Source organism: Cololabis saira, chromosome 20 (assembly GCF_033807715.1).
Source record: "Cololabis saira isolate AMF1-May2022 chromosome 20, fColSai1.1, whole genome shotgun sequence".
Taxonomy (NCBI): Eukaryota; Metazoa; Chordata; class Actinopteri; order Beloniformes; family Belonidae; genus Cololabis; species Cololabis saira.
The window spans coordinates 18,376,409-18,394,124 of NC_084606.1; the positions used below are offsets into that span (position 1 = coordinate 18,376,409).

Below are 17,716 nucleotides of genomic sequence, written 5' to 3' on the forward strand. Positions count from 1 at the left end.
GGCAGGGTTCCTGCTCTAGAAACACCAGACTGTTGCTTCATACTTTGGCGCGTCAAGTGGGGCAAAGTGAGACCCCAGGGTTGGATGGATTCCTTCAAAATAAAAGCATGTATACAATTTAAACCCAATAGGGCAGGGACAAAGTCACAGAATCGAAGCATAAATCTGCACTAATGACTTAAATGGTTAAGAGACTACAATTGAAGTAAAAAGTGCACTCAAAATGAATGAAGACAGTTTCCTTACGTTAGACCTGGGGTCATGGTCAAACCGCAAGCTCTTATTTTGAAACCTAAACCGGATGCCTAATATATTACACTGTCCTGGCTTATTATTGTTATTTTTTTTTTGACAACCCTTCAGAGCAGCTGAGACTCTCCTCGGCAGCAAAAGAGAGAAAAATCTCCCTGACAGAGTAAAAGAATGAGGGAGCTCGCAGCTCCGGCCGTGCGCCACCCGGAGGAGGAACGAGGACCACGGGGATTTAAAAACTTGACAACCTGCGGAGTTTGTTGACCCTTTTCCCTTTTTTTTCTTTCACACCCCCAAGAGAGATGAGAAAACATGCCGTTTTGTAAACGCACGATACTTCCCAAAGATGTGTGCAAGGATGTGCGCGGCGGGCTGCGGGCGGCGGTGTTCCTGGAGCTGGCCGACGTGTGCGGCTTCTCCCTGGGCTCCGCGCTGCGGCAGCTGGCCGACCTGTCCCGACACTCGCTCAGCATCCTGCAGGACCTGGAGGGGGACCTGCGGGCCATCTGCAGCCGCTCCGGGGCCCTGGAGGGCAGGCTGGCCCGCCTGCAGAGGCACGTCGCGGAGCTGGCCAGCAAGCCCCCACCGAGAAGTAAGAGTCATTTAAAAAAACAACATGTATAAGAGCTGTATAACCTGTAAGAGCTCTCACCTGCTCTCAACTTTGTTTGCGTGTCCAGGAGGAGAGTTGATCACAGTTTTGTGGATGTGTTAGACTAGGGATGCATCTGTTCCCTGTGAATGGTTCATTCAGATTTACTCAACACTGAGTAAAAAAAGTTTATTATTGGAGGGCAGAGGTGGACAGAGTACTCGACCCCAGTACTTGAGTAAGAGTACAAATACTACTGGTCTAAATTTACTCCGTTACAAGTAAAAGTAGCTCAGTCAAAATATTACTCGAGTAAGAGTAGAAAAGTACTTGCTTTTAAGTATCCAAAAGTAAATGCTTTTAAATTTACTTTAAGTAAAAGTAAGAGTAAGAGTAAATTTCTTATTTTCCACATCAGTAAATTACTATATTTTTTCTAAATTAATTTAAGGATCTTTTAACTCTTGTTTATGAGAATTAACTCTTTGAAACCAGCTGCACTGATGTGCTGCTTTTAGAACCACAATGTTATATAAAACCTGCAGAAACACCAAAAACAAATCAAATGAATGGGATCATAAGAGGACAGCAGATGAGGCAGAGTTTATTAACAATCATGAACTGAAACCAAATGAACCTGCACCATCCAACTAAGTCTGGATCCCCCTCAAAGACCACTGCTTTACAAAAAACTACATCTCTGCTTTCAATAACTCAATGTTGTAGCCATTGTTGCGGCTATGTCTTGACTTGTTACGGCTCTGTCTTGACAAATGCAGGCTACTTTGGCGGTATGGTTTTGAGGAGGCTTGACGTATTTCCGCTTTACGTACATCCCAGTGGAGAGCGTGCACAGTGATAGGTCTCCTCCTTTGACAAAAACAGCTTGTGTCCAATAGGATTTTAGGGAAGAAGAAAAAAGAGCAGACCTGAAAGTAACGAGTACTTTTCAGCCTTCCTAGAAATTTACTCGAGTAAAAGTAAAAATATTTGTCTTGGAAATGTATTCAAGTAAGAGTAATAAGTACCAAAGAAATCTAATACTCAAGTAAAGTACAAATCCTCTGGATATGTACTTAAGTACAGTACTCAAGTAAATTTACTCCGTTACTGTCCACCACTGCTGGAGGGCTCCTTATTACTTGCAGGGAAGCTCATTAAAAAGATAATTGACTTCAAAAGTTACTAAAAGAAGTTTTAAAGTGGGCCTAAAAAGGGAGAACCAGTTTAATTGCTAAGATGTGATGGTGGTGGAGCTCACAGAGCTCTTTAACCAGTCTTTTGCTTTGACTTTTAAAAGAAAATGAATTTATCTGACGGATTTGCTGGTTTACAAGTCGGCCCTGAAGGCAGCACGAGGGTGTGGAGGCTGGAATGTGAACTTGGTGGAAATGTAGAGATGTCACGCGTGTTTTGGAGTGTTGTCAGTGACAACTTGTCACTCCACCTGTCCCTCCTCTTCTGTCTGGGCTCCAACTTTGCAGTTGTTTCTTTTTCACTTCAGAACTCCACTGAAGTTTGTTTCCAGCTGCAGAGTCACAATAATGTATTCATCATGTGCATGCTCAGATGATGTGTTTTGTCACAGACTTCTCCCGTGTTCACCTTTAATCCTCAAACATGTGGACATATTATATTCCTGCAGGCAGTTTGCACAGATGTGATGGCGAAACTTGACGCCTGAAGTCCCACGGCGGTGGGAATGGTCATAACAGTGAGGCGAGACGCTTCCTGAGTGCGATGCGTTGACCTTGTCAGAGGCAGCTCCTTTTCAAAAGCGTTTAAAGACTTTCTCCTGGTGATTTTCACACATATTCAAACCCCTTTCCCCACTGAGGAAGCCAGAAGTTGTACATGCACATGCATAACCATCAGTTTCATGTCCAGACTTCATCTGAAGGTGACAGATTTACATTCAAACAGGTTGTTTTTATGATTTAAGACTTAGTTTGAAGGCTTGCACAATAAACTTTATGTTCAGCTGCCTGTCTGACTCTTTAGTTGTTGGATATTTTGGGATAATTTTCTTGTTTATTATGTCAATTTACTTTAGTAAGACCTCAGGAATTCATCTTGAGACTCAGTTAATTGCTTAAATCCCAACGTAAAGCTTGCATCAATAGAAACTTTTAGCTGAGGGTATATTATGGGTATCGTTGTTGCTCAGATTTGACATCTCTCACAGAACAGTAACTCATTGGTGTGTCAGGTGCCTTCAGAGTTGCTGTTCAGTCGGTTGGTGCTGAAAAACTGCACCCTCTCTTGCGGAAGGAGGAGTAAAATAACATGACTAATAAACCCATGAAACTAGAGTGGTTTTTACATTTAATGTACGCTGGTGGATCAAAAACATGTACTCCAGGATAGCGTTTAAATTTTGACCCCAGACACAATAACATACAAACCTTACAGTTTTTTTCCCACGTGAGCAAAATGCAGCGCAGATGCATGCTGGGATATTCGTGCCATGGCTGTCAGCCTGTTGAACTGTGCAGAAAGTCATCATGGGGTCGCTTTCTCTTAGCTTTCACTGGGGCTATAAAGTGAGAAAACGAGTGAGGAAAGCTGACTGTGAGCGCGACTTTACGAGGCAATCAGAGGAGAGAGAGAGAGAGTGTGTGTGTGTGTGTGTGTGTGTGTGTGTGTGAGGCAGAGAGATAGAGAGAGAGATGGAGAAAGAGAGCATGTAGTATTAGAACATAGAAAGTCCCCTTAAACACAGACCAGATGTAGAGCTGGAAGGAGGGGAAGAAGAAAGATGAAACAAAATGGAAATCATCCTCTCGTTACTTTACAGATACGTGTGTGTGTGTTTGTGTGTGTCTTATCAAAAAAATCCTATTTTGATATAATTACTGATCTTGTTAGCATCAGTAGTCCTTGTGGAGACCAAAGCCTTGCCCTAATGAGGGAGAATGACATTTCTTGGGTCCTGGTTAGGGTTAGAGCTAAGGTGTGTGAAAGAGAGAGAGAGAGAGAGAGAGAGAGCATTCCTTCACAAGAGATCCCCACTCTTCTCTCTCCTCTCTGAGTCCTGTGTGGGCTCCTACTGTATCACTGCCATGTGGGCAGAAGCACGTGGCTAAATAATCAATACATGCAGCCCCAGCCATCAGCTCTCACCAGCATCCCCTCTTCACCGCCTCTCTTTCTCTGTCTCTTACATCCTACTGTTAAAATCAAACACAGTGATGCACATTTTTATCACTAGGATAAAGTGGCTGAAACATTTACTTGTCTAGAGGAGCCAGCGGCCACAAACCGGAGATGCTGCCAGTGGCTTGGGCTGAAACCAGTTACTTACATGTTTCTACCTTCAAGAGCACTTTATCAATATGCTTCAGTGTGTATGATCTCTTGATGTTTGTGGACAAAAACCTCTGATGTTAGTTTACTTAAAGAACCACAGTGAGACTGCAGCAGAAGTTTGAACGATTTGAAAATCCTTCTCAACCTATATTCAATTGAATACACTATACAACATATTTAATGTTCAAACTGATAAACTTAATTGTTTTTTGCCAAATAATAATTAACTTAGAATTTCATGGCTGCAACACGTCCAGTAGAAGTTGGGAAAGGTGGCAAAAAATACTGAGAAAGCTGAGAAAAGCTCATCAAACACCTATTTGGAACATCCCACATGTGATCAGGCTAATTGGGAACAGGTGGGAACCATGATTGGGTATAAAAGGAGCCTCCCCAAACATGCTCAGTCATTCACAAGCAAGAATGGGGCTAGGGTCACCACTTTGTCCACAACTGCGTGAGAAAATAGTTGAACAGTTTAAGAACAACATTTCTCAAAGCAAAATTGCAAGGAATTTAGGGATTTCAACATCTACGGTCCATAATATCATCAAAAGGTTCTGAGAATCTGGTGAAATCACTGCACGTAAGCGCCGCGGCCGGAAACCAAGAATGAATGACCGTGACCTTCGATCCCTCAGACGGCACTGCCTTAAAAACCGACATGAGTGTGTAAAGGATATCACCAAATGGGCTCAGGAAAACTTCAGAAAACCACTGCCAGTAAATACAGTTCGCCACTACATCAGTCAGTGCGGGTTAAAACTCTACCATGCAAAGCAAAAGCCGTTTATGAACAACATCCAGAAACGCCGCCGGGTTATCTGGGCCCGAGCTCATGTAAAATGGACTGATGCACAATGGAAAAGTGTTTTGTGGTCTGATGAGTCCACTTTTCAAATTGTTTTTGGGAACACTGGACGTCGTGTCCTCCGGACCAAAGAGGAAGCGGAACCATCCGGACTGTTATCAACGCAAAGTTCAAAAGCAGCATCTGTGATGGTATGGGGGTGCATTAGTTCCCATGGCATGGGTGACTTACATTTCTGTGAAGGCAACATAAATGCTGAAAAATACAGATTTTGGAGCAACATGCTGCCATCCAAGCGACGTCTTTCATGGACACCGCTGCTTATTTCAGCAAGACAATGCCAAGTCACATTCTGCACGTGTTACAACAGCGTGGCTTCGAAGTAAAAGAGTCCAGGTTCTCCCCTGGCCCGCTTGCAGTCCAGACCTGTCTCCCATTGAAAATGTGTGACGTATTATGAAGCGTAAAATACGACAGAGAAGACCCCGGACCTTTGAACAACTGAAGCGGTTCATCAAGCAAGAATGGGAAAGAATTCCACATGAGAAGCTAAGAGAATTAGTCTCCTCTCTTCCAAAACGTTTATTGAGTGTTATTAAAAGGAAAGGTGATGTAACAAAGTGGTAAACATGCCCTTTCCCAACTTCTACTGCACGTGTTGCAGCCATGAAATTCTAAGTTAATTATTATTTGAAAAATAAAATAAAGTTTATGAGTTTGAGCATTAAATATGTTGTCTTTGTAGTGTATTCAATTGAATATGGGTTGAAAAGGATTGTCAAATCATTGTATTTTGTTTTTGTTTACATTTTACACAATTTCCCAACTTCAACCGAATCCGGTTTGTAAAACCATATCAGAGGGAGTTAATCCATATAATAAAAAGATAAAAAGTGGAAAGTAGAAAACCTAGATGACGCTTTCATATATGGGTCAATTTTAAGTAAAACAAGCCAATGAAAAAAGAGATACCGGGGCTGTTATTTTACAGCAGCACTAAGGCAAATCTAATAAAAAAAAACATTTACGAATTAGTCGACTAACAAGATAACAGTTAGTTGCAAACCCGAGATGAATGATGATGTGCAGAAATCACATTTTGCTGCAGCTTTTCTGTCAGTTTCGTAATTGTAGCAGTATTTGTTCAAAAGTCTTGGTTTCCAGTGTGGACTGTGTTCTGTCACCAGGCTTTAAACCCGACTGAATTATGTCTCCGTTTGTGTTCCTTCAGTCGAAACTGGACGGGCCTCTTTTCACTTTTACAACCCCCATTTTTTTTTTTTTGCGCCCAACTTGGTCTGCAGCTCCAGCTGGAGAATCTTTTCAGCCTCTTTTGATAATTATGTAATGGAGTTGGTAAAAACATGAGTTGCACATAAGTTGGATCATTTTACAGGATAATTAAAATCCTCCGATCCCAGAAAGACCAGCGTCTATGAACAGCTTGCAGTTCCATGATGTGAGAGAAACTTTTTGCAACTAATTTCACAAAACTGCAGTGTGTAATGCCCCTGAATTAACTTACGTTTGTTACGCTGTGCTAGAGTTGTAGTAAAGACCGCCTAACCCGAGACTAGCTCAAGACCAAGACCAAAAAAAACCTAGTTATTTCATCATCTTGCGTGAGTTGTAGAACATCAGCACCATCCTGGTTCAGCTGCTTAGTTTACATATGAGGTTGTATTCAACTGCAGCACAATAACACAGAGAGGTGGATGCCTGATGTTGAGCTCACTATAAATGTTTTCATCAATCAGCTGAGATCAGATACAGTATGTGTGGCGACTGCACTACCGCTATTTCTACACTATTGGAGGATTTACTCCAGTGCTTTTAAGGATTGACACGACTACTAACTAGTCCCAAAGTCATCTAACAAAATAACAAGCCTCCAACACCCCCCTCCACCTCAGAAAAGTCTGATGAATAGTAAATGTTACTGATTTTGGACTTAATTTGTAGATGAAACATGAATTTTAAATATTAAAGACACAATTATCCACTTGAACTTGCATTATTTACAACTATAATAGCCAGATTACACCGTATATCAGCACCACTGAAATAGACCTAATGCTTAATCAATCACAACGATATGCATATATTATTCAAAGGCCAATGATGCCATATATTTATTCAAACAAGGCCGTTATAGACACAAAACTGTAATTTAATACAGACACACATGCAGATGCACCAAAACATTAAATCAACTGCAAAATACAAACAGTTTACAAAACTGTACATTAAAGCGGCACTATGTAACTTTTCCACCTTAATATCATATTTCCAGAGTCATTGTGATGGTACATCAACTTCCAACAGGTTTAATGAACCTCTGTCATGGTCTGAGGGGTCTGTATCGCCTTCACTGGCACTATGTAACTTTGAGGAGCATGGTAGGAACCCTGCCACACTAAAAAACTACACATTTTTACGGCTTTGACTGCTTTACGGCATACGTCACTTCCCCCTCCTTCCCGATTCGTAGTCGAGACGAAAATGGGCGGAGCGTGGAGCTCAGAGCTCCGCAGAAGCTGGTAACCCGTTGCTGCGTTGTGGCTGCAGCAGCTCCACACACAACAGACGTGGGGAAAAGATCGCTAATGGTTTAACTTTTCACCGCTTTCCTGCTCGGAGGCAGAACCACGGAGGCCGGCCAATTATCTGAGATAACAAATTAAAAGAGTAAAAGAGTCGTCGGCTCGGTTGGATCGCGGCTGTAACGAGTCCGACCAAACATAACGTTCCTTAGTAAACAAACAAACACGCACACAGACGGGCATCGGATCAAAACACAGGTTTATTAAACCACAAACAAACACTCACAGACCGGGGTTGGATCATTCAAACGGGTTTTATTCCCCACTACTCCAGCTAAACGCAGTTGCTGGCCAGCTCTCTGCGGTGCGATTAATTTTGTTGAGGAAAAAATATTAACTATTTGATTTGTAGCTGCAGAGGAAAAAAATAATCTCACGAGGAAAAAAAAATATTGCTCACGCCTCGGAGCCTCTTCAAAGCAGTCAAAAGAAAAGAAAAGAAAAGTAAGAGTAATACAAAACATGTACTGTATGTTGTACTATTATACTTCTTTATATATATATATATATATATATATATATATATATATATATATATATATACACATTATACTTATACAATTCAATTTATTGAAACACATGGCGAGTCAAACATTTACCAAAGCGTGAGTGGCGCTCCGATGAGGAGCTCCATTCTTTAGTAGGGATTTCATATGGATCCAGACCGTTAATAATAATAATAATGACTTGGATTTATATAGCGCCCTTCAAGGCACCCAGAGCGCTTTACAGAGATCATTATTCATTCATACACATCCTCACTGGTGGTGGTAGCTACGTTTGTAGCCACAGCTGCCCTGGGGCAGACTGACAGAAGCGTGGCTGCCATATCGCGCCAAACGGCCCCTCCGACCACCACCAACATTCATACACATTCGAACACATTCACACGAGGCAAGGTGGGTAAGGTGTCTTGCCCAAGGACACTACGACAGCAAACTGGGACAGAGCGGGATTCGAACCTCCGACCTTCCGATCATTGGACGACCCGCTCTACCACCTGAGCTACTGCCGCCCCCGGCATCATTGTTTTCTCCATATACCGCTCCCTGGCTTCCTTGTTTAAGGTATCCTGGTGAATTCCAGTTCCTTTCCAGCAGTTTAACATCTTTTTTTTTGCGTTCTGTCTGTTCACTTGGTGAAACAGAAAAGCGTCCCGTCTTCTCTCAAAACAAATGCACGCGACGGGACAGGAGTTTTCCGGCAGTACGCGCTGGTGCTCATGGGAAACTTAGTGTTCTTTCTGGTAAAGCACTACCGCTTTTGTCCAAAAGATGCCGCCAAACTCAGAAAAGCTGAAAGTTACATTGTGCTGCTTTAACCAGAGGAAGAACTGGTGATCATAGATTCTGTCACCTTGGTGTTTGCAATGGCATCTTATTTATCCGAGTCCGAGACCTGGGGAGACCAAAGACTGTCGACACCGAGACAAGACCAAGACCACAAAGAGAGTCTACGCTGTGCTAGCCATATCCAGTCTTTTTGCTTGGTTTCTTGCCTTTGGGTTTGGTTTTAGATCCCTACAATCCAAAATCTCTATAATACGTGTGATTAGTCTGTCTACTGCTTCCTGCGCAGAGGCCTGCTGCATCGTTTTAACTGACAAAGTACAGTTGCACAAGTCAAAACACTTACATATGACAACCACCTGTAGGTAGGTGTGGTCAGGTTAAAGAAGTTGATGGGGTTCACATTTGGAAGCATGAAAACACTCAACCCCCATTCCTCATTCATGTCCAGAGAGAAAGGAAAGAAAAAACAAACTTGCATGTGTAATTTTCCACCAGTAACAACTGCTGACTATTCTCCCGTCCACCTGCCAAAACAAGTGAAAGATGCACTGCAGCACATGTCCCAGGCCCCGATGAGGGGATTTTTTCCACTCGCTTTTTGAGTTTTTACAAGAGTCAGATCTCCTGACACGCTTCCAAGGACCTCTACATGGACATTCAGCAGAGCGATTGGAGCAAGTTTCCTCTCCCTGGGAACGAGAGGGGTCCCACTGATACGGAGAGGAAGAACATGTCACTCGTCAGTTTGGAAAGCGTGATAACGCCAGCGACTGTGTGCATGTGTGTGTTCACTTTCCACTGGAAGTTGTCACTCAGAAGGGCCTGAACTTGAGGACGGTGTCCTCTGAAACACCTCCTCTTTAGCATTCTCGTACTGGGCTCGTTTCCTGCGGGCTGCCGTTGACCCCGGGTGGGACAGGAGTATCCCAAGTATGTAAAGGCAAACTGAGGTTTGGTGTTTTCTTTTCATGCCTTTTTCTGTGACTCTGTTTGCTGGGAAACAACATTCCTTTCTTCAACCTCAAACTCATTTTACAGGGTGATTTTTCTTTCGTACTTTCATTTCTTTTAATGTTTTGAGTGTGTTGGAACAAAACGCTTGCCACTCAGCTTGGCTTTCCCAATCAAAGTGGTGCTAAATTCTTATAGTGTGGAAGCACATTTCACTTTTGGACTTTGTTAGTAACCGACAGCCCTGCAGGTGCGTTTTTTCAGATGTAAAATGTGCATCTTGCAACCTTTTTCGAGCTTCAAAATTGACTGAGTGAAAAATATCAGCAAAATTGTAAACACCTGTTACCCAACTGACATCTTATGCCGCGTTCCATTTGTCCTCGGAAGTGGGGATTTCCCAGTTCCCAGTTGGATTTTTCAACTGGAACGCCCCTCGAAGTGGGATTTCCCACTGGGAAAGTGGGAGAGTCTTCACCACCCCCGAGTTCACATTCCAAGATGGCTGCCCCGGTTGTAAACAGTAGAAGAGAGCTCTGTAAAAATTCGTAGCACTTCATTCTAGTTTTGGTCACACTAAATCAGTCGTATACAAGTATTGTTCGCATATATATGCTGCTATAGTGTAATTTACATTTTTCATGTGGTATATGCGAACTACAAACTTGTTTACCTACTTTGTAACTGGAACGCTGATAACTCGGCTGTGACGTCATTCCCAGTTCCGAGTTCCCACTTCCGAGGTAAATGGAACGCAGCATTAGTTGGATTCCTTTCAAGCAATGAAAGGATTTGCTGACCCGAGCATTTGAGACTCATGCTGTATAAATACATTATTAAACCAATCTCCATCCCCACAAGCCATTCAAAAGTTTGTACTATAAAATGATAGTGTTTTTCTAGTTTTTTTCTTTGATAAATCAAAACGTCACAAAGAAAGAATAAGAAAAATGACAAAAAAAAAGTACTTGTGGTGTGTAGTTCCTGCTCAGCTGTAAGGGAGATGTGGGGCAGTGGTTCAGGGAACTGTGCCAGGAGAGAACTTATTCAACACAGCTGTGGCAAATCCCTAATTAGTCCATCCTGGCACTGTTCCCTGAACCACTGCTTCATATCTCCCCCTACAGCTGAGCAAAGTCCACCACAAATTAACATTGCAATTTCACTTGGCATTAGCATCCATTTAGTGTATTTGTTTACTGCTGAATGTTTTTCAGCTCCTAAGAAGTTTGAATTTCAAACTTACAATGGTGTGGACACTTTCAGTTTCACCTTTCAAGTAGTGTTGGGTTTTATTTCGGTCAGTCCAAAAAGTGGCAATTACTACTGTATTAACAAGTGTGTGTGTGTGTGTGTGTGTGTGTGTGTGTGTGTGTGTGTGTGTGTGTGTGTGTGTGTGCCTTAGTGTACCAGGAAATCACCATTCACTGAAGGCAATTTTCATAAAATGGCTTCACGGAAAAACTTGCAAAAAACAGACATGCAACTAGGGCTGCACGATTCTGGACAAAATGAGAATCACGATTTTTTTGCTTAGAATTGAGATCACGATTCTCTCACGATTTTTTTCCAATATAAAATTTATTGCACTTATTACTTTAACTTTGCAACAGCTGAACAAAAATATAATAACAATAAACATCTCTTGTCTTCTTTACACAAACCTTTGAATAATTTAAACAATAATAACAATTTTGAACAATATTAGTTCCTCCCTGAGTTGAACACCCTTTCAGAAAGGGGACTTGTAACAGATCCTGTAGTTCTGAGGCAACAAATTATTCCTCTGGCTGGGATGAATCCCCCATTGCCTTTTGCTGCTATTAAGAAGCTGCCGATACAAAAGGTAAACGTTACAAAAAATATGATGGTGCCTGATAAAAGACTGGCATCAACTTTGTAACAGCTGACATTGAACATAAAAACAATAAACATCCAAAAAAAAAAAAAAAAAAAAAAATATATATATTTTTAAATCGTCGTCATTTGGAAATGAGATTGCGTTCAACTATGAATCGAGATCGCGATTTTTTAACGATTAATCGTGCAGCCCTACATGCAACAATCAAAGTTCTGGTAATTTCTTGCTTGTCAATATGCTAAAAACTGTCCATTCGTAGTTGCTATCTGCAGATGGCCAAGAGACTCTACTTGTTGTCTTATTGAGAAAATAAAACGTGTGCTGCGGTTGAAGCCTGTCCGCTGTCATGCATCGAGTGTGAAGATCATGCATGGGACCCGTCTCACATGCCCAGGCCACAGGTTCATTCTCACATGCAGCAAGAAATGAATACGTTGCAACATGAAAAAGATCAGGATGGGCAACACTGTGTAGCATTTTCTTTTCACATATTAAAAAGACAAAGTTAAAGGAACTTTTCAAGAAGCAAGACTGTTAAGTTTTAAAGCAGCAATGTAAAAATCCCAGAGAAGAAAAGCAGCATGAATTTAGTCAATAATAGCTGATATATTGGACCTATGGTTCATGTTTTAGAGTTTCGTAATATAATTGTAATTGTAATACCCACTGGTGCAGGTTACCCTTAAGCAAAACTGTGGTTTGGGGTGTAAAAGAGGAAAAGCTATTTTTCCTCTCTCTCTTTAGAGGTGTTCGTTACTCACTCTCTGAAAAGGCACAGGAGTCGATCAGGAGAACCAGTGGCTTTAGACGGAAAGGTCATGCAACTATAATAATGAGGGACTAGAATAATGCTCCGTTTGTTACAATGACCTGAACAAATCTGCGCTCTGAAGGTTATTCACCTCTGATACATTATGAATGAGATGAAATTCAGAGGGAGAACTGGAAAAGAAGCAGAAAAGACCAACGCTTTGTGTGACAGCCTGTAGTTGGAAGATTTGTTGTACCGTCCTCAACGCCACAAATACCTAAAATACCTTACTATTACATTCTGTTCTGTTGAGAGCATCCCCACATCGTTTAAAGTATGTAGACAATAACGTGTTTGTTTGACTTTGAGCTGCATTCACTGCACATAGAAACTTCAACGATATTAACGAACTGTTAATCTGTTATTATTCATTAGTTGGATTAAACAAAGCAAACAGGTCTGATCCTCCTATTTGAAACAACTGTAAGGAGACAACAGACTGGTTAAAATTGGGTTAAGAACTGCCTGATGCATTATAAAAACCTGTAGGATAAGAAGGGGGACATGTTGGGACAAGAAATCTTGAAAGATTGTGATCTGAGGTCACTTAAATATTTGGTGAAATCTATTTAAATAAAATGGGCAGTATAATTTATAGCAATGATCAATAGTTAAAAGGAAAGCATTTCCATGTGTTTTGGAACTAAATAGTTGCGTGGCCTCAGGAAAATTGCTTATGAGTAGGGCTGGGCGATATGGACCAAAAGTATTATCTCGATATTTTCTAGCTGAATGGCGATACTCGATATATATCGATATTTTTTCTGTGCCATAATTGGGGTTTCCCCCAAAGCATTATAGCATAGCATCTCTGTTTCTTCATTTTTTTCTGAGAACCCTTAAAAAAACAGTCAGTTTTAATACAAAGCCTCATGCCAAATGTCACACAGGTACCTTTATTAACAAAGGTCTGCACAATATCAAAATGTATAAAACAAATGAAATAAAAATAAACTGCCTGCATATATAGAATAAAAATGCTTCTTGAATAAAATAAAACAAATATCCCTTTCCTGCATAACAATTACATTAAAATACACTGTGCAATTAATACAATGTAGACAGTAACAGGCAGACTTTTCCACTGAAGTTGACAGTTGTGCAAATAACAAAACATTTGTGCAAATCTCAAATAAAACATTCAAGTCAATTTGTCACAAAATAAGCTATATCAAAATCATAAAAAAAAAAAAAAATGAAATCGATATAAACGATATTGTCTCGTACCATATCGCGTTTGAAAATATATCGATATATATTAAAATCTCAATATATCGCCCAGCCCTACTTATGAGTGAGTCAAAGTGTAACAAAAGAAATCGTCAGTTTGCTAGGTAACATAAAGATGGGGGTTCAGAGCGGTGGACAAAGGTCATGTGATCTGACGAGTCCAGATGCAGGTCGGTGGAGGCAGAATCATGATATGAAGTTACTTAACCTGGTCAGGTCTCAATTCACCGATAATTATGCATCCCAAAAAATCAACATCAACAAAAGAGAGATCAGCTTACTACCTGAATATACCCAATAATATACTGAATGGTCGGGCTTTTTCATTTAAAAACATTTTTCCACTCTCATGTCACAATCGTATTCCGAGATGACAATACCAGGAATCACTGAGCTCAAACTGGGAAAGAGCGGTTCGGGAAGCATGAAACATCATTTTTACACATAGATTGGCCAGCACACAGAAAACCTTTAATTAACCTTATTGCAAATGCATGTTTTTCATGGAGGAATCGCAAAATGTTCCTGCAATTGAGCACATTATCACGATACACTCACAGGGAATTGTTGTGGATGTTTGTCCAACCTGCGAGGTAAAAAATGACCCGCTGAGGGACATTTTTGGCTAATTATTACAATCAATGTATTAATTATGGTCATATTGTTAAATATAAAAGTATTTGCAGCCCTATTGGGGATTATTTGTTGTAACCATAAATAACCACGTTACTCTCTGTTTTGTATCTGTTTTTACCTTAATACTGCATCACTTCTCAGTTATCTTTTTTTTCTTCTGTTTATTGCAAACTTAAAAGCAAAAACAGAGATTTGTTTGTTATTATGTAACTGGCCAACTTCACTCTCGGACTTAAGCATCAAGCTCGCATTCAAGCGCGGGTATAATTCAGGCGATGTTTCCCTCCCTCATTTCCTTCCAAATCCTTTAAATAAAATGCTTGATGAGAAAATGAAAAAAGGCTTAAACTCCCCCTTTCTTCTCCTTCTCTCCTCCCTCGTTCCCACGGGTGGATGTCAGCCTCATGACTCAGTATCCCTGCTAGTCGGCCCCTCTGTAATTCCCCTTTTCCTCCCTCTTTTTCTCCTTTGCTCTCCATCATCCAACTCTTCTCCCTTTGCTTTTGTCAAACTGTGGCGTACGAGGGGAAAACAGTTTTTGTTGAGAACACCCTCGGAAACATGTTTTGTCCTGATTTCCACCCACAAATTCGAGTTCTGACCCCGGAAAATGCTGCGATCAATGGCAACGAATGACTTTGGACTCCTAAGCCTTTACTTTGGAGAAGTTTTATAATCCCAGAGTCAGTTTGTTTTCCCCTCTTTGCATCGTGGGTAAAATCCATGCACATAACATCCTTTCAGAGTCAAAATGCTCATTTCTCCTTGTCCTCCTCCACCATCGCTCTCTTCCTACAGGCAGTGATTCAGAGGGCAGCACACAACAAAACTCCCTCCACCACCCCAGCACATTGTGGGAAAAAGGAGTTTCTTTTTCAATAATTTTTTTCAGTTTTTTTGTTGTTTTTTTTATTTTATTATTATTTTTATTTGCAGCTCCCAAATTTTTATCGGGGGAATCTCATTAGACTTCAGTCATGACTGAAATGTATACCCGTGTCGTGTTTTACAGACAATCATAAGAAAACATTTTCCTGTTCATTTTCTCTTTGCAGAACTTTTCAGGTGTCAAAGTTGAGCCATTAATATCCAAACATTTTGATTATATGGATTTACCATTTTGTTGCATAGGTACAATTGTTAAAAAGCAGAGAAGTCTAATTTCTGTTGCAAAGAATGATGAATTCAGAATTGAAATAATCCAACCATGCTGATAAAATGATGGTCAATAGATCAAAACATTTGGCAAAACTTTTCTTTTGTGGAACTTTCAGGTTTTTGTAGTAGGGTTTGAGTTTAATTTCTTGTGTTTTACTTGGTTCTTTAGCTTTAGTCCCGTGTCTCATGTCAACTGTTTCCTGTTTTATTTTGAAAGACTACGTCCTTGTGTGTAGTTCTTTCTTGACTTCCCATGATCCTGATTGTTTGCACCTGTGTTTCGTCGGCCCTGAGAGTATATCTTGGCTGTTTTTCATTCACCAAGAATGCAAGTCCGTACTGGCGTTCTTAGGAAGTCCGTACATGGCGAGCACGAGTTGGAAGAATGTACCTTGGAGAACGCGAGAATGCATCTCTCTCCTTCTGCAGTTGGAACAGCACCGTACTTGGTTTTTCTTGACATGAACACGTAATGCACTGCTCACATGACGTCTACAGTTTAATTGGTTAAAAAAACAAACACCCTTAACACTGAAATAACTGAGAATGGGCCATATATTGCTCCCCCTCATGTCTTCATAACCATTACTTTATATGATGTGTTTTTAATGGGTTTCATGCTTTAGTATGCTGGTTGCGTTATAAGTAAAGTTCTGTAGAAGTGAAGGAAAGAAACTAACCAACTTTACCACAAACATAAAGTTATGATAACTATATTTTAGCATGAAAACATCTTGAAACTGCATTCTGTCAAACAAAAACAAAAGTTATAGCTTTATATTTACTCCTCTCGCCTCTTCTATTACTGTACTTTCCCTTGTTGGGGTGAAATGCATTCTGGGATGCTTGGCCATCGCTATGCTAACACAAACCTCCACTGAATGCATGCTTGATAAAATAGGCGGCGCGAGAACACATCCGGGGATTTCTGCATGTTGAGAAACGACCATTGTCTTGTCTTTCCCCTCTTTCCAGCCGGTTGGTCTGTTTTTCCACCCATATGCCCTCCATCCCATCTCTGTTTCCATCACGTCTCTTTGCCGGTGTACCTGGTTGGTTTTTATGGACTCCTGCATGTGCAGCACTTTTTGTTCAATAAAGGACGTTTCTGTTTGCAACTTCTGCCTCCTGGAGATCTCCTGCATTTGGATTCCTCCCCACAACCTCACCTCATAGCAGAACTTAGTTTATAATAAATGCCAATATGACAAAATAGCACCAGGTAACATGTTAAGATTCTTTCTAAAATGTAATATAAGTAGCGATAAACAGAAAACAAAACCTTGGGATAGTGAAGTGGCTTGGTGTAGACAATTTAGGTACAAACTTAAGAAAAGGCATGTTAAGGTCAGATTCAAGAGGGTTGAACTGGTTACCATAACCTGAAATGTCCTGAAGAAACCAGCTGTCAGCAGTAGATGATGAGTAAATACCACTCTGGACCATTAAAAAAAAAAAAAAATATATATATATATAATGGTTACATTTTCCTTTGAGGTCCTCATTTTTAGATATTGGGCACATTTAGACCAAACCATTTCAAAAGGGGTCTCCGGGGGCTTTGGGGACCAGAGAGCTTCATGGGATTTTTATCTGGATGTATTTACACTGCAGATAGGAATGCAGATGTGACAGCCAGTCTACGAGTAATGGGCCAGTGAAAAATGTTGTTCTAAGGAGGAGAGGAAGTCCCACAGTTGGATGTATGGACCAAGAAAAGGTTCAGAAAAGATCCAAAAGCACCTTTCGCTCTCAGGTTGCCTTCATACTGCAGATGGGAATGCTGAAGTGATGCAACAGCCAGCTGGCAGGTGGTAGACCAGGGAGCTAATGTTGAAAACTGTTGCATCTATGATCATTGTTTTAATGCTTTGTATTAGTGGGCTGGGATGTTGTGCTTGTATGTTTGACTGAACATTGCAAACCTTTACTGTTGGGACTAATTAGGCTTTGTCATTTTGACCAGACACCATATCGTTGCATCACACATGCTTGATTCTACTTAAGAGCAGGAGCTAAAATAAGACTCTTTGAAAGAAATTCTATGGACTATATTTTGGGTTGGATAGGCTAAAAACTATTTTTCATAGTTTATTGTCACCAGCAGGAGCCTGAACAGATTATGCATGTTTTCATAATCACTTATATCTACATACAGCCACATGAATGCATACAATTAACTACGTCAAGATTTACTTTGTGTAGTTTGT

The 17,716-nt window shown here is 40.7% G+C and overlaps 1 protein-coding gene across 1 annotated transcript in view; it reads left to right on the forward strand.

Moving 5' to 3' along the window:
• Positions 1-402: 402 nt before the first annotated feature.
• nhsl2 (NHS-like 2) overlaps positions 403-17,716 on the forward strand; it is a 214,988-nt gene continuing 197,674 nt past the window's right edge. The window contains exon 1 of the mRNA XM_061710043.1: positions 403-844. Within this exon, the coding sequence (XP_061566027.1) occupies positions 565-844 (280 nt within the window). The 5' untranslated portion in view covers positions 403-564. The remainder of the gene's footprint in view (positions 845-17,716) is intronic.